The sequence below is a fragment of the Nerophis ophidion genome, linkage group LG05 (genome assembly GCF_033978795.1).
Source record: "Nerophis ophidion isolate RoL-2023_Sa linkage group LG05, RoL_Noph_v1.0, whole genome shotgun sequence".
NCBI lineage: Eukaryota > Metazoa > Chordata > Actinopteri > Syngnathiformes > Syngnathidae > Nerophis > Nerophis ophidion.
In genome coordinates this window covers 22,874,440-22,901,220 of record NC_084615.1, presented here as the reverse complement: position 1 = coordinate 22,901,220, position 26,781 = coordinate 22,874,440, and the positions used below count along the sequence as shown (strand labels likewise).

Here is a 26,781-nt window from a genome sequence, read left to right as displayed (position 1 = left end):
AGATTGGTAAGATCTAGTCTTAGACTTAGATTGATCAGACTTAGTCTGAAACTTAGATTGGTCAGATCTAGTCTAAAACTCAGATTGGTAAAATTTAGTCCTATACTTAGATTGGTCAGATCTTGTCTGAGACTCAGATTGGTAAAACTAGTCCTATACATACATTGGTCAGATCTAGTCTAAGATTTCAGATTGGTAAAATCTAGTCCTATACTTAGATTGGTCAGCTCTAGTCTTAGACTTAGATTAGTCATATCTAGTCATAGGCTTAGATTGGTCAGATCTGGTCCTATACTTACACTGGTCAGATCTAGTTTGAGACTCAGATTGGTCAGATCTAGTCTCAGACTTAGACTGGTCAGATCTAGTTTTAGAGTCAGACCTGTCATATCTAGTCATAGACTAGGATTGGTCAGATCTAGTCTTGGACTCAGATTTGCCATATCTAGTCATGGATTTAGATTAGTCACATCTAGTCATAGACTTAGATTGGTCATATCTAGTTTGAGACTTAGATTGGTCAGATCTAGTCCTATACTTAGATTGGTCAGAACTAGTCTGAGACTTAAATTGGTCAGATCTAGTCTGAGACTTAGATTGGTCAGATCTAGTCTAAGACTCAGTTTGGTAAGATTTAGTCCTATATTTAGATGGTTAGATCTAGTCTAAGACTCTGATTGGTAAGATCCAGCCCAATACTTAGATTAGTCAGATCTAGTCTAAGACTCAAATTGGTAAAATATAGTCCTATACTTGGATTGGTCAGATGTAGTTTGAGACTTTGAGACCCAGATTGGTCAAATCTAATCTGAGACTCAGATTGGTCAAATCTAGTCATAGACTTAGATTGGTCACATCCAGTCTTTGACTTGGATTGGTCAGATCTAGTCTGGTCTTGTGTAATTCATAAACAGAATGCAATGATTTGAAAATTATTTTCAATTTATGTTCAATTGAATAGACTGCAAAGACAATATATTTAATGTTTGTACTAGGATTTTATTTTTTGGGGGCAAATAATCATTAACTTAGAAATGAGTATAGGTTGAAATTGTCTGGTGGAGTGGGTAGGCAGGATTATCCGTGATGGGGAGCAGTTTGTCCAGTGTCCTCCTGTCCCTCACTGAAACAAACGCCAACTGCTTGCCAATAGTTTGTCAATCCGGTTTAAGTCCCTTTTGCTGGTGCTGCTCCCCCAAACAAACCACTGCGAAGTACAGGGCACTGGCCACAACAGAGTAAAAAAAGATCTCCAACAGCTTGCTGCACACGTTAAAGAACCTAAACTTCCTCTGGAACAAGTTTGCTTATGCCCTTCTTGCTGTTGTCCTTCCAGTCCAGTCTGCTGTTCAAGTGGACTTCCAGATAATTGTACTCCCCCACTACTGCCACGGCCTCTGGATGTTGATGGGCTCCACAGGGGTCATTTTCTTCTTGAAGTTGATCACCAGCTCCTTGGTCTTGTCCACAATAAGGCGCAGATGGTTGTGACTAAGAAACTTCTTTATGACTTTAGCTCCAGACGTCTTCTGTTTGTTTGAAATTGTCATTACCGCCACAAGTGGTGGGAAAAAGTATTACAACTGAGTACCGCTGCATCCATATATGGATCACAGCTGAGAAACAGATCATTTTGGCGGTCATCAAGGGGGCATTCACAGCCCAAAGATGGACCCCTATGGTTAAGAAACACTGATCTATAAAACTGGAGCTCATTTCACCACATAGAAAAAGTGGATTTAAGTAAATACAATTTTAGTTTTGATCCCTTAATTGCACCAAGCAGAATTTCTAGGCGCAGTCAAGGCGTTGAGGGGATCTGGTTTGGTGGTTGCAAGATTAGGTCTCTGCTTTTTGCAGATGATGTGGTCCTGATGGCTTCATCTGTCCAGGATCTTCAGCTCTCACTGGATCGGTTTGCAGCCGAGTGTGAAGCGACTGGGATGAGAATCATCACCTCCAAGCCAGAGTCAATGGTTCTCGACCAGAAAAGGATGCAGTGCCATCTCCGGGTTGGGGAGGAGACCCTGCACCAAGTGGAGGAGTTCAAGTACCTCGGCGTCTTGTTCAGAAAGTGAGGGAAGAGTGGATCATGACATTGACAGGCGGATCGGTGCGGCGTATTCAGTAATGCGGACGCTGTATCGATCCGTTGTGGTGAAGAAGGAGCTGAATCGGAAGGTGAAGCTCTCAATTTACCGGTCGATCTATGTTCCCATTCTCATGGTCATGAGCTTTGGATTATGACCAAAATGACAAGATCACGGGTACAAGTGGCCAAAATGAGTTTCCTCCGCCGGTTGGCGGGTCCCTCCCTTAGAGATAGGGTGAGAAGCTCTGCCATCCGGGGGGAGCTCAAAGTAAAGCCGTTGCTCCTCCACATTGAGAGAAGCCAGATGAAGTGGTTCAGGCATCCGGTCAGTTTGCCACCCAAACGCCTCCCTAGGGAGGTGTTTAGGGCATGTCCGACCGGAAGGAGGCCACGGGGAGGACCCAGGACACGTTAGGAAGACTATGTCTCCCGGCTGGCCTGGGAGCGCCTCGGGATTTCTTCAAGGTCTCATGTCTTGGTAATCATGTTAAGTTTTGGCTGTTCTGTTTGGTTTTTGTGCACCCTTTATTTTTTTAGTTTCCATGACGACTCCATTAGTTCCTGTTTGCACTTCCTTGTTTGTTTTGTCACCTTGGTTACTCATTGTGTTCACCTGTCTCTGATTAGTGCTCTCCCGCTCACCTGCTTCCCGAGCATTAGTCAGAGGCAGTATTTAAGCTCGTCTTTGCCAGTCAGTCGGCCTGGGGTCATTGTTCTCTTCATGCTCAGTCCATGCTGGTTTTTAATGCTGCTCTTCTCAGGCCACAGTAAGTGTTTTTTGTTTCATGTCCAAAGTTTAGTCTTAGTGTTAGTTTTGTTTTCTTCGTCAAGCTGTGCTTTAGCCTTTTGCACCTTTTTGTTTTCACCTTTTCTGAGTTAAAGATTAAATCATGTTTATACCTGCACGCCATGTCCCGTGTCGTCTGTCTGCCTTCCTGGAAGAACAACTTCGCAGCAAGCTGCCCCCCCCCCCCCCCCCCCATCTTGACACAAGGATGTCGATAAAAAACATCAGTAGAAGAGGATCCAAAATAGAACACTAATTAGACAATTCACTTTTTTTTGTTTTTTCCTGCTCTTTTTTTTTCCATTTTACCACAGGTTCTGACTCAGACCTTCACCCCTAGAGGGTGCTCCTGATTTTCGGGATCGTGTTTGCTTGAATCTTTGACATTTTTTCCCACCAAAGCCCTTCCTCTTCAAAGTCCGAATCACTTAAAACGATTGCTGCAAATGACAACTCCTCTCGCTTGATCCGTCCCATTTTTATCGCCAGTCAGCGTCGCTACAATTCCATTATGTTTCGTGAGAAAACATGAAGTACTTTATTGACCTAAAGTTATTTATAGGTGTTTGCGGTCCAGATCTGGCACCCGGGCCTTGAGTTTGACATGCCTGCACTACAACAACCATTGTTTCTTGAAGGCAGTTATGTCATCAACGGTTTTTTTTAACCCTTGTGTGGTGTTCGGGTCCATGGGACCCGTTTTTATTCTTTATTAAAATAAAAATGATACAATTAATTTGTTTTTCCAACTGAGACTTACTGACTTTGACTCATTTTCTGTGAAGAACATATATTACAATACATCTTTAATGACCACACACCATACACCCCCCCTATACATTTCTATTACATATAAGATGTCCGGGTCCGTTGGATCCCGGGATAATAGAAGTGTGGAAATTTGTGTTATGTTTACCACACACACACACACACACACACACACACACACACACACACACACACACACACACACACACACGCACGCACGCACGCCGCACGCACGCACGCACGCACGCACACACACACACACACACACACACACAGAGAGAGAGCAGGTCTACACAGGAGGGGGACAGAGTGTAGGTACACAGAACATACAGAGGGTCAAAATGTGCGAGAAAATGAGAGCAGACAGTGTTGACAAACAATGTTGCAACCTTGTGTGGGAACTGCAGGTGCAGAAACACAAAAGAAGTATCCCTGTGAGATGCAAAAACTCCATCCATCGATTTTCTACCACTTATTCCTTTTGGTGTCGCGGGGGGCGCTGGTGCCTATCTCAGCTACAATCGGGCGGAAGGCGGTGTGCACCCTGGACAAGTCGCCACCTCATCACAGGGACAACACAGATAGACAGACAACATTCACACACTAGGGTCTGGGAGAAAAATCTTCCGTGCAACGTTCTTCTTATTCCAATAAACATCTGATAGGATAATTATGTGTAATTTATCCCAAAAGTTTCCGTTTTCGGAAACTTCCGGCGAGCAGACAGAGGCTGTCTTCGTTGTACCAAGCCAAGGGCTTGTGTAAAATTCCATTGTGTACGTTGGGAGGTGACGGGAGGGGATATCTATTTTGATCCAATACCTGCCCAAGCTTGATCCAGGACCAGTCCAAGCCGGATGCATCTTTTTCTTTTTTGTTAATGTGACACTCTTTTAACATCAAAAACTTTGATGTTAAAATACTGAACAGATGTTTATTGGGATAAAGTAAACATCTGTTCAGTATTTTAACATAAAACCGTTAGATTGTGAGGCATTGAAACGAGTCAATCAGACCCACAAATGCTGGCTGAGTAACAACAATACATTAAACAATGGTTATCCATCCATCCATTTTCTACCGCTTATTCCCTTTCGGGGTCGCGGGGGGGCGCTGGCGCCTATTAAATAAACTGAAATATATATATATATATATATATATATATATATATATATATATATATACATCCCATTCTTCCTTCCAGCCTCTTTGTTGTGTCCAAGTGCTCCCGTTTCAGCCTTCAGCTTCATTTAACAAGCAGACCAAGGTCTGTCTTTATGAAGTCGGTCCAGGTAGGAGACTTGCCATCAGACATGACATCCTGGTACAGAGTCCAGCCCCAACAAGACCTGGACCAGCCCCAATCCTATTAACTAAATCCTGACTGGATGCTTCACGGTATAAATAGTTGTTTTCCCAGCACAGGTGGGGGGGGATGTGGGGGTGGTGGGGGGGATTCCAAATCATAAACAACCCAATCATTCCCGGCGGTGACTCTTTTAATTTACCGGAAAAAGGTACACAAACTCACTCACCTGTATTTTTTTACCTCATTTTGAAACCCCGCAAATAATTGTATTTAGTGCGGGAGTAAAAAGGACATATAGCCAGTCATTTATTTTTGCACTTTTCTGCCAAGTTTGCCTTCCAAATGAGTATTTTCTCTGCACCAAAGTTTCCTTCAAAGAGCTTTTTTAATGCTGACATGTAAAAAAAATGCCTCAACTGTTACACCCAGAACAAATATAATTAGCATGTTGTGTTCTCTCGTGTGTGTGTGTGTGCAGAAAATCAGCCGGTCACGTTGGAAAAAAAAAAACCAATGCAAAGGCAGTTTCTGTCAGTGGAACTCTTCTTTGAACGCTGCACTGCAAAAACTGAAATCTAAGTTGGATTAAATATCTCAAATAAGGGTGATATTTGCTTATTTTCGGTCTGATATGATACAAATCCCGTTTCCATGTGAATTGGGAAATTGTGTTGGATGTAAATATGAACGGAATACATTGATTTGCTAATCATTTTCAACCCATATGAATATGTTACAAAGACAACATATTTGATGTTCAAACTGATAGACATTTTTTTGTTGTTGCAAATAATCATTAACTTTAAAATTTGATGCCAGCAAAACGTGACAAAGAAGTTGGGAAAAGTGGCAATAAATACTAACAAAGTTAAGAAATGCTCATCAAACACTTATTTGGAACATCCCACAGCTGTGAAGGCTAATTGGGAACAGGTGTGTGCCATGATTGGGTATAAAAACAGCTTCCCAAAAAATGCTCAGTCTCTCACAAGAAAGGATGGGGCGAGGTACACCCCTTTGTCCACAACTGCGTGAGCAAATAGTCAAACAGTTTAAGAACAACGTTTCTCGAAGTGCAATTGCAAGAAATTTAGGGATTTCAACATCTACGGTGCATTATATCATCAAAAGTTCAGAGAATCTGGAGAAATCACTCCACGTAAGCAGCATGGCCGGAAAACAACATTGAATGACCGTGACCTTCGATCCCTCAGACGGCACTGTATAAAAAAACGACATCAATCTCTAAAGGATATCACCACATGGGCTCAGGAACACTTCAGAAAACCACTGTCACTAAATACAGTTTGCCGCTACATCTCTAACTGCAAGTTAAAGCTCTACTATGCAAAGCGAAAGCCATTTATCAACAACATCCAGAAACGCCGCCGGCTTTTCTGGGCCCGAGATCATCTAAGATGGACTGAGGCAAAGTGGAAAAGTGTTCTGTGGTCTGACGAATCCACATTTCAATTTTTGGGGGGAAATATTCGACATCGTGTCATCCGGACCAAAGGGGAAGCGAACCATCCATACTGTTATCGACGCAAAGTTCAAAAGCCAGCATCTGTGATGGTATGGGGATGCATTAGGGCCCAAGGCATGGGTAACTTACACATCTGTGAAGGCACCATCAATGCTGAAGGGTCCATACAGGTTTTGGAACAACATATGCTGCCATCTAAGTGCTGTCATTTTCTTGGACGCCCCTGCTTATTTCAGCAAGACAATGCCAAGCCACATTCAGCACGTGTTATAGCAACGTGGCTTCGTAAAAAAAGAGTGCGGGTACTTTCCTGGCCCACCTGCAGTCCAGACCTGTCTCCCATCAAAAATGTGTGAAGCGTAAAATACAACAGCTGAGACCGCGGACTGTTGAACGACTGAAGCTCTACATAAAACAAAAATGGGAAAGAATTCCACTTTCAGAGCTTCAACAATTAGTTCCCTCAGTTCCCAAACGTTTATTGATTGTTGTTAAAAGAAAAGGTGATGTAATACAGTGGTGAACATGCCTTCTCCCAACTACTTTGGCACGTGTTGCAGCCATGAAATTCTGTTTATTTTTATTTGCAAAAAATGTAGTGCATTCAACTGAATATGGGTTGAAAAGGATTTACAAATCATTGTATTCCGTTTATATTTACATCTAACACAATTTCCCAACTCAAATGGAAATGGGGTTTGTACTTCATATAAGAATATTTTTCAACATATCGAGAAAAAGGTCACATATTTGTTTTTTCTACCAAGAAAAGTGCACTTGTTATTAGGGAGAACATACTTATTTTGAGGTATTTTGGGGTTCATTGAGTTTAGCTAATTTTACTTGTTTTGGAAAGTCTTGACAAGCCTAATATTCTTGTTTTATTGGCAGATAATTTTGCTTAATTCAAGTGAAATACCCCTCATTTTTTAATTTTTTTTCCCTCTGTTTTTTAACGCTGACTTTTTGCAGTGTGGGAGGAAATCGAGTTCCTGAAACGGGACTACCATATTTCCTTGAATTGCCGCCAGGGCGCTAATTAATTTGAAACCTTTTCTCACTCCTGCGCTTACCAAAGGCATGGGGTAAAAGTAAGAATGCGCTAATTATTTTAAAACCTCTTGTCACTCCGGCACTTACCAAAGGCATGCAGTAAAAATCTGAGTGTGATGTTAGCTTGGACCTTAAAGGGGAACATTATCACAATTTCAGAATGGTTAAAACCAACAAAAATCAGTTCCCAGTGGCTTATTTTATTTTTTGAATTTTTTTTCTAAATTTTACCTATCATGGAATATCCCGAAAAAAGGCTTTAAAGAGCCTGATTTTCGCCATCTGTGAAGCCACCGTCCATTTTCCTGTGACGTCATCCAGTGATGCCAATACAAACAACATGGCGGATAGCACAGCGAGATGTAGCGACATTAGCTTGGATTCAGACTCAAATTTCAGCGGCTTAAGCGATTCAACAGATTACGCATGTATTGAAACGGATGGTTGGAGTATGAAGGCAGATAGCGAAAACGAAATTGAAGAAGAAACTGAAACTATTGAGCGAATACCTATTGACGCTATTCGGTGATCGCCTTCTAACCAACGATTGAGTATCACACGATATCCATGCATCTTTGTGCCATGTCTGCTTTAGCATCGCTGGTAAAATGTGCAGGAGCAACTTAAATCTGTCGATTGGTAAGTGTTTGTTTGGCATTTAATGTTGGTGGAGGGAAACTCTGGATGCAAATATACCTCCAAATATACATACAGCTAGCCTAAATAGAATGTTATCATCTATTAGCTGGCAGTCATGCTGCGACCAAATATGTCTGATTAGCACATAAGTCAATAACATCAACAAAACTCACCTTTGTGATTTCGTTGACTTTATTGTTGGAAATGCATCTGCAGGATATCCATACATCTCTGTGCCCTGTCCGGCAAAATGTGCAGACTAAACGATCGGGACTTTCGCATCTTGTGACACTGGAGCAACTTAAATCCATCGATTGGTAAGTGTTTGTTTTGCATTAAATGTGGGCGGAGGGAAAGGCTGGATGCAAATATAGCTACAAATGTACATACAGCTAGCCTAAATAGCATGTTAGCATCGATTAACTGGCAGTCATGCCGCGACCAAATATGTCTGATTAGCACATAAGTCAATAACATTAACACAATTCACCTTTGTGATTTCATTGACTTTATTGTTGGAAATACATATGCAGGATATCCATACATCTCTGTGCCCTGTCCGGTAAAATGTGCAGACCAAACGATCGGGACTTTCGCATCTTGTGACACTGGAGCAACTTAAATCCATCGATTGGTAAGTGTTTGTTTGGCATTAAATGTCGGCGGAGGGAAAGGCTGGATGCAAATATAGCTATAAATGTACATACAGCTAGCCTAAATAGCATGTTAGCATCGATTAGCATGCCGTGATGTCTCCAAGGTACGGAAAACAGTCAAAAAAAAGGAAAATAACTGAGCTGATTTGACTTGGTGTGTGTCATGTGTTTGAGAAAATGATGGATTGACTACCTATGTGCGGCAATTCAAGCAAATACGGTAGTTTAAACTAAGTTTGTTGTTGGCTGTGATAATTGTTTTTATTTAATGGAGCTGCATTCGGGCAGAAGACGGTGTACACCCTACACAAGTCACTGGTTTGAAAGCCATCCCACTCGAGAGTACAAGTCACACCACTGTGACTTGTACTCTCGAGCGGGATGGCCTTCAAACCAACACTAGGAGACAGTGTCATTGTTACACTTTTATTCACAAGGCTCTCCTGGAACTATTACATCTGGTAACAAATGAAAGAAGGATTAATTCCCAACAAGGTCCATCGTCTGGCGGTGGTTTGACTTCAAGCGGGAAGATGTTGAAAAATTATGCGGCAAAAGCGTTGCTACAAAAAGCATCATTTGAAATGTCACCCGCTCGAGAATAAGGAGTGCTTGAAACTCCGCATGTCAACATCTCCGTTCGGTGCCACACCAACAAAATGCCGAAGCAACTATTTCCAGATCAACACCGAAAAAAAAAAATAGTCAACAACAGAAGGATATAACGTCCGCAGGAACCTACCACATATGCAGCTTATTGAAATATCTTGTGTGACATCATGCACAAAAGTGCACTTTATTTGTTTTAAACTATCACAGTGACTGAAAATGCTTTTAAATCTAAACTGAGAGCATTTGAAGGAGCCTATGTTAAAAACTGTAACTGTTTTACTTGATGTCAATTCTGTCATTTGGCCAAGAGTCCCTTGTAAAAAAAAAAGGTTCTTAATCTCAATGGGATTTTTTTCCTGGTTAGGTAAATGTTGAATAAAAAAACAAACAAAAACAAAACGATAGCAGGGTAGTAACACGTACGCACACATAAGGACTGATTCTTAATGGGTGACGAGTAAACAACATGTTCGCAAAAAAACACGTGACTTGGGATAATTATGCCCTGGAAGGCTTTTAATGAAAAACAACTATTCCAAAATTGTCGCCGCAACGCAGGCGGGGACACCTGTTGCACGTTCACGTTCACTATATTCACGAACAATGACGCCTCAAAGAGAGTAGTCACGCGTCACATTGACTCTGTTACATTCCAGTAACTTTTTGGATGCAAAATACTTTTTACTTTTAGTTGAGTATTTTTGTGAAGAAGTAACAACTTTTTTGTCAGAGTTTAATTCAGGTTACCGTATTTTTAGGACTATAAAACGCACTGAAAAAAATATTTTCAATTTTCTCAAAACTTGACAGTGCGCTTTATAGCCCGGTGCATCAAAGCTATTTTATTTGGTGGGGGGCGTGTCCTGCGGGCCTGCAGTGAAGGAAACCATTTTCTGCTGGAGCCTTCTCCCGCCATCGCAGCCGTTGTGGTAGTTCTTAAATCTACCGTCTTTTGCCTGCTCCGCCGTTGGGGTCTCAACCGTATCCCTGGCTAGGGGGCAGTCAGGTACTAGGACTTTGCCAAGGGCCACCTGGGGCACAGATTCGGTGACCACAGATGAGGCGCTGGCTGTCTAAAGTCAGGATCCGATGTCGTTATGGTCTGTGCAGCCCTTTGAGACAATCATGATTTAGGGATATATAAGTACACATTGATTGATTGATTGATTGATTGATTGATTGATTGATAATTTTAATGCAAAATAATTTTTTACTTTTAATTGAGTATTTTTGTGAAGAAGATTCAACTTTTTTTCACAGTATTTAATTCAGACTACTGTATTTTTTGGACTATAAGACACACTGAAAAAAATACTTTCAATGTTCTCAAAACTTGACAGTGTGCCTTATAGCCCGGTGCGTTTAATGTGCCTAATGTACCTCAAAGCTGTTTTATTTGGTGGGGGGCGTGTCCTAAGGGCCTGCAGCGAAGGGGACCCTTTTCTGCTGCAGCCTTCTCCCGCCATCGCAGCCGTTGTTGTAGTTCCTGAATCTACCATCTTCCGCCTGCTATGCAGTTGAGGTCTTCACCTTATCTCTGGCAAGAGGGCAGTCTGATACTAGGCCTTTGCCAAGGGCCACCTGGGGCACAGATTCGGTGACCACAGATTTACCTTTAATTGAGTATTTTTCTGAAGAAGAATCAACTCTGATTACCGTATTTTTTGGACTATAAGACACACTGAAAAAAAACATTTCAATTTTCTCAAAACTCGACAGCGCGCCTTACAGCCCGGTGTGCCGAATGTACAGAATAAATTGCTTGTGCTTACCGACCTCAAATATATTTTATTTGGTGTGAGGGGAGGGGCGTGGCCTGCGGGCCTGCAGCGAAAGGGACCTATTTCTGATGCAGCCTTCTCCCGCCGTCGCAGCCGTTGTGGTAGTTCTTAAATCTACCATCTTCCGGTCTTCACCGTATCTATGGATAGGGGGCAATCAGGTACTAGGCCTTTGCCAAGGGCCACCTGGGGCACAGATTCAGTGACCACAGATGAGGCACCGGCTGTCCAAAGTCGGGACCCAGGGTGCACCACTCATCTGTGCATCAGTTGGGGACGCCTAGGGGTGGGGTGGTTGAGTTTTTCCTAGCTCTGATGTGGAAACTGAGCCGTGGGTGTCATTGTGGCCTGTGCAGCCCTTTGAGACAATCATGATTTAGGGCTATATAAGTATACATTGAATGACTGATTCATTGATTGATTGATAATTTTGATGCAAAATACTTTTTAACAACTTTTTTCTCAGAGTTTAATTCAGATTATCGTGTTTTTTGGACAATAAGACGCACTGAAAAAAATAATTTCAATTTTCTCAAAACTCGACAGCGCTTATTCCCTTTTGGGCGGAAGGCGCCGTACACCCTGGACATGTCACTACCTCATCGCAGGGCCTGTGCCGAATGTACGGAATAGATTTGTTGTGCTCATCGACCTCAAAGCTATTTTATTTGGTGTGTGTGGGGGGGTCTGCAGGCCTGCAGCGAAGGTGGGGGGGGGGGTCACCCACATCTGCGGCAAGGTTTTTTCATAGTCATTCACATTGACATCCCACTGGGTTGTGAGTTTTTCTTTGCCCTTATGTGGAATCTGAACTGAGGATGTCGTTGTGGCTTGTGCAGCCCTTTGAGACACTTGTTGATTTAGGGCTACATAGGTAAACATTGATCGATTGTGTTGCTTAGGGAGGTTCAGAAATACGGAACTGGGAACTCTTCACTGTCTGACTCGGCACAAATTGAAGCACATTAGACCTGAGGGAGTAGGATCAGCCGGAAATCTGGTTTTAGTTAAGCACTAAAACCCCCAAAAGGCTATAATTAGAACAAGATTGTTGGAGTTATGACAATAACTCATGCTGGACCCATCACATCTGAAGTATTTTTAGCAGTGTCTTTCCTCTTGTTCCCGTTTCTGATTCAGTATGATTGTGGCAGACAAACAAACAATCGAGCCCAGAAATGGGCAAGAAGAAAATCTGCAAAAAGCTTGCGATGACTTATGGAAAGGAGGCAGAGAATATGGAAACTGTTCCCGAACAATTCCAACAGTAACATTCCAGACCGAGACCACCCTGTGGACTCTTTGGAAACAAGAGTGGGTCTTCATGCCACGTGAACAAAACACAGCCGTTATGTTGTTTTTATCGTTAAAAAAATTGAGGTCGGATCGAGATCGGTTTGCATGCGGACACAATGGCAGAGAAGGAGGGACCGTGTTTGGGATGGACTCAGTGTACAGAAAGAGAGATCATGGTTGACTGTGCTCTCAGCTGCTGGTTCAAAGTACGGTCATTGGCAGGGAGTCGCAGATCCAGAAGGAAGAAAAAATAGCACACAAAATGTAACAAAGGTATCACACAACATGTTTAAAAAATAACTTCCTTCTTGTCGTTACCTGCTCCCGACCCTCATTCCTTATCACCAAAGATAACAATAATTGTGTGAATGCCCCAAAGAATTCACACATAAGGTTTTCTATACCAATACTTGCCTACCTTGAGACCTCCAAATTCCAAATATATAAATATATACTGTATATATATATATATATATATATATATATATATATATATATATATATATATATATATATATATATTTATATATATATATATATACATATATATATATATGCAAAGTATATATATATATATATATATATATATATATATATATATATATATATATATATATATATATATGTCAGGCTTTTCCCCTGTCTTTGTTTTAGTTTTTTTTCTCTGCATTTGTCTGTTTCCTCTGTGTTTAGTATTTCCTGTCCTTAGTTCCTGTCTAGTGCTCTTATTTTGTCAGCTTCCTGTCTTGTTCCCTGAGTGCTGTGTTCCTCTTCAGCTGCGGCTGATTGGCACCTGGCCACACCTGTTGCCAATCAGCCCGCTCCTATTTGTACCTGCTTTGTCTTGTGTTAGTTGCTGGATCATTTTATTGTCTTGTCAATGTCACGTCTAGTCGCTCTTGTGATGTGTTATCGCTCCTGTCGTGTCGTACCTTGTGAAGTGAAGTGAATAATATTTATATAGCGCTTTACTCAAGTGACTCAAAGCGCTTTTTTACATAGTGACACCCAATATCTAAGTTACATTTAAACCAGTGTGGGTGGCACTGGGAGCAGGTGGGTAAAGTGTCTTGCCCAAGGACACAACGGCAGTAACTAGGATGGCACAAGCGGGAATCGAACCTGCAACCCTCAAGTTGCTGACACGGCCACTCTACCAACCGAGCTTGTCTTTGCAGCGTAGCGGTAAGCTATATTCAGTTGATGTTTGTAGCTTACTGTTTTTTGTTCCCTCCTTCCGTTTTAATTTTCATTATACAAGTATGACTTCTATTTGCCTGTTCGCTACCCGCCAGCTTCCACGCTAAGCTCCTGTTTGTTATTTTCTAGCGACCAGGCTAGTTCCTTTTGTTTGATTTTCCGCCTCGTGCGCGCTTTGTGTTTGTACCCTTTTAGTTTTGTTTTTGTCTTAGTATTTAATTAGATCATGTTTTCTCATTTCATGCCTGCCTCCATCTCTGCATTTTGGGGTTCATCACCAACTTACTCTGACAATATATATACAAAACCCGTTTCCATATGAGTTGGGAAATTGTGTAAGTGTAAATAAAAACAGAATAAAGAGAAAATATTAGATGTCCAAACCCATAAACTTTATTTTTTTTTTTTGCAAATAATAATTAACTTAGAATTTCATGGCTGCAACACGTGCCAAAGTAGTTGGGAAAGGGCATGTTCACCACTGTGTTATATCACCTTTTCTTTTTACAACACTCAATAAACGTTTGGGAACTGAGGAAACTAATTGTTGAAGCTTTGAAAGTGGAATTATTTCCCATTCTTGTTTTATGTAGCGCTTCAGTCGTTCAACAGTCGTATTTTACGCTTCATAATGCGCCACACATTTTCGATGGGAGACAGGTCTGGACTGCAGATGGGCCAGGAAAGTACCCGCACTCTTTTTTTACGAAGCCACGCTGTTGTAACACGTGCTGATTGTGGTTTGGCATTGTCTTGCTGAAATAAGCAGGGGCTTCCATGAAAAAGACGGCGCTTAGATGGCAGCATGTGTTGTTCCAAAACCTGTATATACCTTTCAGCATTAATGGTGCCTTCACAGATATGTAAGTTACCCATGCCTTGGACACTATTACACCCCCATACCATCACAGATGTTGGCTTTTGAACTTTGCTTCTAAAACAATCCGAATAGTTTATTTTCCTCTTCGTTCCGGAGGACACAATGTCCACAGTTTCTGAAAACAATTTGAAACGACCGCAGAACACTTTTCCACTTTGCATCAGTCCATCCTAGATGAGCTACAGCCCATTCTGGGTGTTGTTCATAAATGGCTTTCCCTTTGCATAGTAGAGTTTTTAATTTGCACTCACAGATGTACTGGCAGTGTTACTGACAGTGGTTATCTGAAGTGTTTCTGAGACCATGTGGTGATATCCTTTACACACTGATGATGCTTTTTGATGCCTGAGGGATCCAAGGTCACGGAAATTCAATGTCACGTGCAGGGCTTTTTCCAGATCCTCTGAAGCTTTTGATGATATTACAGACCTTTGATGGTGAAATCTCTAAGTCCCTTGCAATATTTTGTTGAGAAAAATGTTGTTCTTAAATTGTTCCACAATTTATGTTGAATATGTACTGTACTGTGCAATCTACTAATAAAAATCTCAATTAATCAATCAATCAATATAAAGTCAACATGTTTTTTCCACTCTATTGCTACTTTAATATTTTTAAATTTCATTGCATGATGTACTTTTGCTCGATATCATTACCTTGTAAGTTTGTTTTGTCTCTACAAGATGATTTGAAATATTGCTCTCAAAGTGATTTATTGCATTTACACCAAGTTTCGATGTGTATAATTAGATTGTGAATCCACACACACTGAGAAATACGATGTGGCTTTAAGTAGGGTATAGAGTTGCAAGCCTCAAGTTAGGCCCTCAGCAGCCATACATAAACAAATATGTTAGTTTATTCGGTTATGGGTGAAGATTTCTCCACCCTAGAGGTGAAAACAATATATTTGTCAATATTCTGGAATTATTGGCTCTGCTGTCTGGCCTGAGAAGGATTTGCAAATCATGGTATTCTGTTTATATTTACATCTAACACAATTTCCCAACTCATACGGAAACGGGGTTTGTATATACTAAACTAAACTCAGCTGGCCAAGTTCTAGATGCCAACTTCCACTGCAGGTGCTGTTTATTCTCCCGCGTGCGTCATTTTTCTGCATACGGCCTAAAGCTTCCAAAAGCCATGCGTCGAGACGAGCGGTGTGGAAAAATGTCGGAACTCATCTCGTTTTGACACCACCTTCCGACTACAAAGACAAGATATTTGATGTTCATACTCTGAAACTTTTTTTTTTTTTTTGCAAATAATGATTTGAATTTCATGGCTGCAACACGTACCAAAGTAGTTGGGAAAGGGCATGTTCACCACTGTGTTACATCACCTTTTCTTTTAACAACACTCAATAAACATTTGGGAACTGAAGAAACTAATTGTTGGAGCTTTGAAAGTGGAATTGTTTCCCATTCTTGTTTTATGTAGAGCGGCATAGCTTGGTTGGTAGAGTGGCCCTGCCAGCAACTTGAGGGTTGCAGGTTCGAGTCCCGCTTCCGATATTCTAGTCACTGCCGTTGTGTCCTTGGGCAAGGCACTTTACCCACCTGCTCCCAGTGCCATCCACACTGGTTTAAATGTAACTTAGATATTGGGTTTGCCTATGTAAAGCGCTTTGAGTCACTAGAGAAAAGCGCAATATAAATATAATTCACTTCACTTCACTTCAGTCGTTCAACAGTCCGGGGTCTCCACTGTCGTATTTTACGCTTCATAATGCGCCACACATTTTCGATGGGAGACAGGTCTGGACTGCAGGCAGGCCAGGAAAGTACCCGCACTCTTTTTTTACGAAGCCACGCTGTTATAACACATGCTGAATGTGGCTTGGCATTGTCTTGCTGAAATAAGCAGGGGCGTCCATGAAAAAGACTGCACTTAAATGGCGGCATATGTTGTTCCAAAACCTGTATTTACAGTACCTTTCAGCATTAATGGTGCCTTCACAGATGTGTAAATTACCCATGCCTTGGGCACTAATGCATACCATCACAGATGCTGGCTTTTGAACTTTGCACCTAGAACAATCCGAATGGTTTCTTTTCCTCTTCGTTTCGGAGGACACGACGTCCACAGTTTCCAAAAAACATTTTGAAACGTGAACTCGTCAGACCACAGAACATTTTTCCACTTTGCATCAGTCCGTCTTAGATGAGCTACAGTACAGCCCATTCTGGGTGTTGTTGATAAATGGCTTTCCTTTTGCATGGTAGAGTTTTTAACTTGCACTTACAGATTTATGGCTATGTTTTCATTTAAAATTGTTTAATCTGCCTGCTCTGTGTTCCCAATAGTGATGGCGCAGTCTAGTGAGCGGTTAAACAGAAACCAGTTCAATTATTGATCACAGTTGTGACATAAGTGGTAGTACGGTCACAGCGCAATCCAAGTTGCCACTTGGCAGTCCCTGGTAGATTTTAGCACAGCAGATAATATCCACTAGCACAAAATTAGTTGATGACGGGACGGCTATAAAAGAGCTTATCGTCGTCGGCGCCATTCTGCGCATCTCACAAAAGGGCAGACGAGGGACGCTTTAATCTGTGTGCAAAGGTCAAGGGGTAAGTGCAGGGATAAGAAAAACGAAAACAAACTTTTTTAATGTTATCTATAGCATGAAAGGTCAGTTTAGTGCAGGTTTAACTACTACGCTTCATAAAGCGCCACACATTTTCGATGGGAGACAGGCCTGGACTGCAGGCGGGCCAGGAAAGTACCCGCACTCTTTTTTTAACGGAGCCACGCTGTTGTAACACATGCTGAATGTGGCTCGGTATTGTCTTGCTGAAATAAGCAGGGGCGTCCATGAAAAAGACGGTGCTAACAATATTTCTGGGCTGTAAATCTTATTTTGAAATGAGCATATCCTGGCTGAACTAGTAGTATCAGTTATAAAGGTTTTCGAAAATAACATGAATTATTAATGCCTTTTGACATGTCGGGGCCATTTTAATGATGGCTTGACATGCAATTATTACATATGGCTCCTTTAATACAGTAATGTAAAGATACAAAAACAAATACATCACTCGGACCATCAAGCACTGACATGACAGTCCAGCTTCAAGGTTTACAGAGCGACAAGCCCATGTGGGCTATCTACGGACCTGTCGCTGATCTGGAAACCGGTCCTGGTACACCTCATTTCGCTGAAGGTCCGCAGGCCACGCCCCTCCTCCACAATCACTAAAAAAAACACATAATAATCATGCTTTTCATATTCTCCCACCCCTATTGACAAATTAACCATCAGACTTTTTTGTGAGTGTCATTTTTACATATACATGTATACTTGTCTTATTTCAAAATATTATTAATATTTTTTATCGCATATACAAACACCAGGTGGGCCATCTATGCACCTATCGCTGATCTCAAAGCCGGTCCTGGCACACCCCGTTTTGCTGCAGGTCCGCAGGCCACTCCCCCCCTCCACAATCACATTGAAAATACATAGAAAATAAAAACAATACATAATGACTATGCTTTTCATACTCTCCCACCCCTTATTGACATGTTAATCATCAGGCTTCTTTGTTATTGTCATTTTTATATCTACATTTATATTTCAAAATATTATAAACATTTTAAACATTTTTATTGCATATACAAACACATTTGTTTACATATAAAGGCACATACTGTAGATATACAGGGACCAAGTTACTTAACCTCAATAAATAAGTGAACAAATACCCAAATGATAAAAAAAGTATATATAATAATAATGTAAACACTTTGTAATTGTTGTAGGAATATTTAAAAAAAAAGGGAAAATTGACATGACACAAAAAAATTACCCAATACTACGTAAATACTCACAAGTGACAGCACATAATTTTCCATCCGTATCAAAAGTGACTTCACGTTCGTCTCATCCGCTCACTAATCCCGAGTCACATCTTTCTCAAATGAGGCGTTTCCTTGAATAAAGCGACACAATGAATGAATCATTTATTTTTTTGTGTCTTTCTGCGTAAATTACTATGACTTTTCTATTTTCCAACACCCAACACATCTAACTTTAGCCTCCTTTTTCCCTTTTTTAGTGATTGCCTTGCAACACACTTTGTGTTCATTCTTGGTATTGTCCGCTCCACATAAGGGAACATTCCAGACGTAGGGAAATATGATGCAATTTATTTCAATTCACACACAGACAAAATGTTGAATGTGGATTCTGCTTACTTTTTGTGCACATTTTCATGTCGAAATAGATGTGGGCGATATTACCTGGAAAGTGTCCGATTTTAATAAGCGTTCTGCCACATTATCATTGACATTCCTCTCGGCACTTGTTTTGCAAAAGTCCCCCTGCAGGAGGTGGGTAAGAGGAGGCCGAGTGTTCCAGCCAGTTATAAAGAATTCTGAATGGGTGAGCAGCTTGCAGCAGACACATGCTGCCTTGTTAGCTGTCTGGATCCAAGGTCTTAATCCTTGTGCTGGTAGGAGTTAAAAAGGGCTTTAGAAGCGGGAGGCCCCCAAACTATCTCGAATGTTCGTGCTCGACGTAGCATTCAGGAATGTCCTACCGCGACGAGACACGTGCGAGAGTCGGTGTGTCACCTACGGCGAGGCAACCTTTGCTTAAAAGCAAACACACCTGTGGTGTTTTCATAAATATTTATAAATATTCATCATATTTTCTTCATGTAATATTAGGCTACAATATTGCTGTAGCGTTATGTTGAACACGACTGTGTCACTCCCGAGTATCCAATCACAAGTGGTGATTTACGAAAGCAAAAAGTGGCCATACCCGGACAGCGGAGAAATCAGCGGTCCTCGCTTTTTTTAACCAACAAAGGAGACGAGCAAAATGTTGGTTCAATATTTATTTATATAGCAATAAATGTTTAAATCACAAGTGTCTCAAAGGGCTGCCAAGCCACAACAACATCCTGGGTTCAGATCCCACATAAAGGCAAGGAAAGGTGAGATACAGGTAAACAATGGGGGACGGGGGGGAGAAAAAAAAATGGTCCAAGCCTGGGCATAGGGGGTCCAGGCACATGTTAAATACCGCACAAACTATCAGTAACTATCAATGTCATTTCAATCAGCTTAAACCAAATGAAAACATTGCCAATTGATGGATTTTAGCCAAGATAGCAATGGTCCAAAGGTCACCGATTACTCTGTTTTCCTCACAGCAAGCAAAATTGGGAGTCTACAATATCTCAGAATGACTCGTGTGCTTATCTTATCAGTCTGAATACATGCTGTCTGAACATATCCGATGTGCAAACATGATGTAAAGTTTGTGTGTGATGACGCTACAATGCTAAATAGACACTCATAAACAAATAGAGAAGGCCGGGCCTTTCCTATTTAGCTCATAAATAGAGATGTCCGATAACATCGGCAGCTCAATAAATGCTTTAAAATGTAATATCGAAAATTATCGGTATCGGTTTCAAAAAGTAAAATGTATGAATTTTTAAACCCACTACTGCCAACCACGCAGTCTGATAGTTTATATATCAGTGATGACATTTTAACATTGCAACACATGCCAATACGGCCGGTTTAGTTTACTAAATTGCCATTTTAAATTTTGCGTGGAAGTATCATGCTAAAACGTCACGGTATGATGACATCACGCATTGTAGAGGACATTTTGGTCCAGCACCGTTCACAGCTATTAAGTCGTCTCTTTTCATCGCAAAATTCCACAGTATTCTGGACACTCTGTTACTGAATCTTTTGCAATGTGTTCAATTAATAATGGAGACGTCAAAGAATAAAGATGTAGGTGGGAAGCGTTGTATTGCGGCCGCCTTTAGCAACACAAACACAGCCGGTGTTTCATTGTTTACATTCCCGAAAGATGACGGTGAAGCTTTACTATGGAACAGAGCGGTCAAGCGAACATGGTTCCCTACTACATGTCAACCGGCAGGTTTCGGTGAGAAAATGGTGTTAATAAGTCGGCTCTTACCCTAGACATGAGCGGAGAGCTTGAGTCGTTCCCCTGCACCTGTCTTGCCTCCTCCCACCGGCCGCCCCCCGACCGTCGGATGCTTCCACCGTGGAGGAAGCATCGACTGCCTTCGCCTCGTCGAGAAACGTGGCTTCCCTCTGAGACACTGGCGGTCACCACACCCGTGGCCACACCCCTCCGACTTTCAGGTTGTACAGGTACGACCATATAATCTCACTAAAACACTAGTAACACAATAAGCAGATAAGGGATTTTCCAGAATTATCATAGTAAATTTGTCTAATAACATCTGAATAGATCTGCTGTCTAGTTTTTTCTTTTTTTTTCTAGTCCTTCACTCTCACTTTCCTCATCCACGAATCTTTCATCCTCGCTCAAATTAATGGGGAAATTGTCGCTTTCTCGGTCCGAATCACTCTCGCTGCTGGTGGCCATGATTATAAACAATGTTCAGATGTGAGGAGCTCCACAACCCGTGACGTCACGCGCACATCGTCTGCTACTTCCGGTACAGGCACGGCTTTTTTTTTAGCGACCAAAAGTTTCGAACTTTATCGTTGATGTTCTCTACTAAATCCTTTCAGCAAAAATATAGCAATATCGCAAAATGATCAAGTATGACACATAGAATGGACCTGCTATCCCCGTTTAAATAAGAACATTGCATTTCAGTAGGCCTTTAAAGGCACTGCCTTTTTAGGCCGGCCCAATCACATATTGCTTAAAGTTTTTCACACACACAAAGTGAATGCAACGCATACTTGGTCAACAGCCACACTGTGGGTGGCCGTATAAACAGCTTTAACACCGTTACAAACATGCGCCACACTGTGAACCCACACCAAACAAGAAAGACAAGCACGTTTCGGGAGAACATCCGCACCGTAACACAACATGACTCAGTGGCCTAGTGGTTAGAGTGTCCGCCCTGAGATCGGTAGGTTGTGAGTTCAAACCCCAGCCGAGTCATACCAAAGACTATAAAAATGGGACCCATTACTTGGCACTCAGCATCAAGGGTTGAAATTGGGGGTTAAATCACCAAAAATTATTCCCGGGCGCGGCACCGCTGCTGCTCACTGCTCTCTCACCTCCCAGGGGGTGACCAAGGGGATGGGTCAAATGCAGAGGACAGATTTCACCACACCTAGTGTGTGACAATCATTGGTACTTTAACTTTAACTTGAACTTAAACACAACAGAACAAATACCCAGAACCCCTTGCAGCACTAACTATTCCGGGACGCTTCAATATACACCACCATAGACCACCCTACAAAATTAGGCATAATAATGTGGTAATTCCACAACTGTATATATCGGAATCGGTAATTAAGAGTTGGACAATATCGGAATATCAGAATAAAAAAGCCATTATCTGACATCTCTACTCCTAATGATGTCATTCAGACCTGCATGTTATTTCAACAGTGGAGTCGGACCGACTGCTTGGAAAAATAAAACAAATCTATCATTTCTCCCCGCTCCCTTGTGTTGCACAGCGGGTGGATCTGGGATAAACTCTGTGTGAGACGTCCTGACCACTTTGGCAGCTTGTTGCAATTACATAACATCCCCAGACAGGTGCAAAAAAAACCTCACATGGATTAATTACCAGTTTCTTCAGAGACAGACTCTGATGAAGTGTTGTACAAATTAAAATGGCTACGTGTTTACAAACCCCAAAACCTATGAGACTATGACTATGAGATGTGGGTGAACACCCCCCCCCCCCCCCCGCCCCCCCCTCTGGGGGAGACCGGATGCAATGGACGTCAAGTGGGTCTCGCATAATATTGTGAAAGTCCAGTCCATAGTGGATGTAACATATTAATGAGAGTCCAGTGCATGGTGGGGCCAGCAGGAGACCATCCCGAGCTTAGACGGGTCAGCAGCGGAGAGATGTCCCCAACCGATGCACAGACGAGCGGTCCACCCCGGGTCCCGACTCTGGACAGCCAGCTCTTCATCCATGGCCACCAGACCTGTGACACCCCTCCACAAGGGGGATGGGAGCAGAGGAAAAAGAAAAGAAACGGCAGCTCAACTGGTCTAAAAAGGGGGGTCTATTTAAAGGCTACAGTATAAAGATAAGTTTTAAGATGGCACTTAAATGCTTCTACTGAGGAAGCATCTTTAACTGTTACCGGGAAGGCATTCCAGAGTACTGGAGCCCGAATAGAAAATGCTCTATAGCCCGAATACTTTTTAGGGGCTCTGGGAATCACCTGTGAAATCTAATCCCCTGCCGGCCGTGTCTCGCCATCAACACTGCCACGACCCCGTCTCGCCATCAACACTGCCACGCCCCAACGTTTAATGATGCTATCTCCTCAGCACCATAGAGAGAGGCGGTAACCTTTGCTCCTGCAAACAGCACTGGCCCCATCTCCCTCCACGTATACTAATACCGGTATACCGTACAACCCTAATAGTTAGTGTTTCTCTTTCCTTATAATAGGCCGAATGTCGCCACAGGTTTTGTATTAGTTATTTTTACCTGTGGTAATGCCACCACGATACAACATTTGTATCCTTAAACAAAGTAACAGTGAAACTCAATGGAATAATCACTGAATGGAGAACTGGGGGTGGGATTAAATAAATTAGCCTTCCGCCAGATTGTAGCTGAGATAGGCGCCAGCGACCCTCGCAACCCCAAAAGGGAATAAGCGGTAAAAAATGGATGGATGGATATTCTTCCCACTGCTTTTCAGGCTAAACTGGACAATCATGCATGATATACTGTACATTACCTTTTGTACTATATTAATTCATATTATTATGTGTTGTCAACTTTGTACTTTGTTATTATTATTATTTATTTTTTTAATGTCATTGCCTGAAATAAATAAATAAATGAAATGGAAAAAAAAATAAAATCAGGATGTCATGTCTTGGTGATCATGTTTAGTTTGGCTGTGTTCTGTTTGGTTTTTGCACCCTGTCAGTTCCTGTTTTTTCACTCCCTGCTTTGTTTCCATGACAACCCATTAGTTTTCACCTGTCCTCATGTCACCCACCTGATTCATTTGGACACGCGCACCTGTCGTTATTCACGTCACCTCTATTTAAAAGCCGACTGAAACCCACTACTACCAGCTACGCAGTCTGATAGTTTGTATGTCAATGATGAAATATTAACATTGCAACACATGCCAATAAGTTTACTATATTGCAATTTTTAATTTTGCGCCGAAAAATCCTGCTGATACGTCTCGGTATGATGACGCGTGCGTGTGACGTCACGGATTGTAGAGGACATTTTGTTCCAGCATCGTTCCCTTCTCTTTTCGTAGCAAAATTCCACAGTATTCTGGGCAACTGTAATGCTGAATCTTTTGCAATTTGTTCTACAAACACTGGAGACATCAAAGAAGAAAGCTGTTAGTGGGAAGCGGTGTATTGCGGCTGGCTTTAACAACACAAACACAGCCTGTGTTTTATTGTTTACATTTCCGAAAGTCAAGCTTTACTATGGAGCAGAGATGTCAAGCGAACACAGTTGGATTGGACCACACACACAAAGTACAGTATATGTATTAATACAAATTTTTTACCATTCTGTATTCTGAAGGCGATCTACAGTATGTCGTGTGCTACTCCAGCATCAATATGCGTCCTCCTGACCGTCACCGTCAGCGTCGGGTTCAAAGCGGTATGGCTCTATCCCTTTTTGAGGTTGGGCCTGGCCGCGGCTGCCACAGCGCCTCTCACAGCATCATCCCTATCTGAATCGTTCCCACTGCCTTCTTGTCTTTTTTTTCTAGTTCTTCTGTCATGGCGCGGAGTCGAACCCGCGTTTCCTCTGCGGCTGGATCTGCGGACGCCTCCTCTGACAGCACGCCAAAGCGTTCCTCCATTGACAGCATGCTCAGACACGTCCCCACTTGTGCTGAGCGCAGCACACCCACGCAGAAACAAGCCTGCACACAATCAGGAATCAAAACACCTGGACTTGACGAGAGGGAGCGACATAAAAGACCAGTGCAGCCAAGAGACCTTAGACAGAACGTAGCCAATTCTCTGCATTTGACAAATCATCACCTCCTAGGAGGTGAGAGGAGCAGTAAACAGCAGTGGTGGCCACGCCCGGGAATCATTTTTGGTGTTTTAACCCCCAATTCCAACCCTTGATGCAGAGTTCCAAGCAAGGAGGTAATGGGTCCCATTTCTATAGTCTTTGGTATGACTCGGCTTGGTTTTGAACTCACGACCTACCGATCTCAAGGCGGACACTCTAACCCAGGGGTAGGGAACCTATGGCTCGCGAGCCAGATGTGGCTCTTTTGATGACCGCATCTGGCTCTCGGATAAATCTGAGCTGACACTACTTAATACAATAAGTAATGAATAATTCCACTTGTAATCACAGTGTTAAAAATAACGTTAAAAATATAAAAATGCTCATGCATTTGAATCCATCCATCCTTTTTCTACCGCACCTGTTCAAGAAGTTGCCTTAAGGTTAAGAAATAATTGATTTATTATTGGTTAGTGTAGGGTTAGCCCTCTTGGGGGTTCTTCAACAAGGCCCAGGTGGGCCTTTTACACACCTGTCGCTGATTTCGAGGCCGGTCCTGGCAACACCCCGCTTCGCTGCAGACCCGCAGGCCACGCCCCCTCCTAAGTTAGCTACAGAATAGCAACGTTATTACAAAAAATAAGAGACCTATTATACTCTAGAAAGTTTGGTGTTGATTAAAAATGCACACTTTTAGTTGTGTTCAGTGTTAAAAATATATTACATGGATCTTACGTAAATACATTTTAAAATATTTGGCTTCTTGGCTCTCTCGGCCAAAAAGGTTCCCGACCCCTGCTCTAACCACTTAGACTTAGACAGAGGCTTCCTTTTTATTGTCATTCAAATTTGAACTTTACAGTACAGATAATAACTACATTTCGTTGCATTACCTCATGGTAGTGCAGGACAAAAAAGCAATAAGGTGCAGATTTAAATAAATATATAACTGTACAGATAAATATATTGCACTTTTTCATATGCATCCACGTTTATGGATGTATGTTATATTGTCTTTATATTCCATTGAGGGGATAATTATGATGCGTTCAAGAGTCGTACAGCCAGAGGGAAGAAGATGTTACAGAACCTGTTGGTTCTGCTTCACAGGCTGCGGAACCTCTTTCTAGAGTCAGTAGGTCCTAGATTTCTAGGACACTGAGTAGGTTTAGACTTTAGAACAGTTCTGCTTGCGCACCAGTGTTTTCACGGTATTGTGCCAAAGTACGCCCTTGATATTTTAGATCCATATCGGGACTTGGAGAGGCTGCGTTTCAGTTTCACTTTACTAATAGTCCGCCAGGAGATATGAGACAGGCACTTATGTAACCGTGCAATTGCAGACTGAAAGTACAAACCCCGTTTCCATATGAGTTGGGAAATTGTTTTGGATGTAATTATAAACGGAATACAATGATTTGCAAATCCTTTTCAACCCATATTCAATTGAATGCACTACAAAGACAAGATATTTGATGTTCAAACTCATAAACTTTGTTGTTTTTTTTGCAACTAATAATTAACTTAGAATTTCATGGCTGCAACACGTGCCAACGTAGTTGGGAAAGGGCATGTTCACCACTGTGTTACAGTACCTTTTCTTTTAACAACACCTAATAAACGTTTGGGAACTGAGAAAACTAATTAATGAAGCTTTGAAAGTGGAATTATTTCCCTTTCTTGTTTTATGTAGGGCTTCTGTCGTTCAACAGTCCGGGGTCTCCGCTGTCGTATTTTACGCTTCATAATGCGCCACACATTTTCGATGAGAGACAGGTCTGGACTGTAGACGGGCCAGGAAAGTACCCGCACTCTTTTTTTACAAAGCCACGCTGTTGTAACACAAGCTGATTGTGGCTTGGCATTGTCTTGCTGAAATAAGCAGGGGCGTCCATGAAAAAGATGGCAGCATATGTTGTTCCAAAACCCCTATGTACCTTTCAGCATTAATGGTGCCTTCACAGATGTGTAAGTTACCCATGCCTTGGGCACTAATGCACCCCCATACCATCACAGATGCTGGCTTTTGAACTTTGCGTCGATAACAGTCTGTATGGTTCAGTTCCCCTTTAGGTCCGGATGACACAATGTAGAATATTTCCTCCCAAAAAATTGAAATGTGGACTCGTCAGACCACAGAACACTTTTCCACTTTGCATCAGTTCATCTTGAATGATCTCGGGCCTAGAGAGGCTGGGGGCGTTTCCGAATGTTGTTGATAAATGGCTTTTGCTTTGCA

The 26,781-nt window shown here is 42.0% G+C and overlaps 1 protein-coding gene and 1 long non-coding RNA gene across 4 annotated transcripts in view; one reads left to right on the top strand and one right to left on the bottom strand.

Annotated features, from left to right (window-relative positions):
* Positions 1-18,566, bottom strand: part of LOC133552825 (uncharacterized) — a 78,325-nt gene extending 59,759 nt beyond the window's left edge. For both annotated transcript variants that reach the window (XR_009806777.1, XR_009806776.1), the window contains exons 1-2: positions 18,397-18,566; positions 17,682-17,760 (exon numbers count right to left, since the gene is read on the bottom strand). This is a non-coding gene — a long non-coding RNA (uncharacterized LOC133552825). The remainder of the gene's footprint in view (positions 1-17,681; positions 17,761-18,396) is intronic.
* Positions 1-24,608, top strand: part of LOC133552824 (uncharacterized) — a 40,751-nt gene extending 16,143 nt beyond the window's left edge. Inside the window, exons 2-4 of one of the 2 annotated variants that reach the window (XM_061900332.1) lie at positions 20,521-20,715; positions 24,096-24,176; positions 24,289-24,608. In XM_061900332.1, coding sequence (XP_061756316.1) covers positions 20,521-20,715; positions 24,096-24,176; positions 24,289-24,536 — 524 coding nt within the window. In that variant the 3' untranslated portion in view covers positions 24,537-24,608. Of the gene's footprint in view, positions 1-20,520; positions 20,716-24,095; positions 24,200-24,288 lie in introns of both variants that reach the window. The other variant, XM_061900334.1, reaches the window with a different exon arrangement.
* The last annotated feature ends 2,173 nt before the right edge of the window (positions 24,609-26,781 follow it).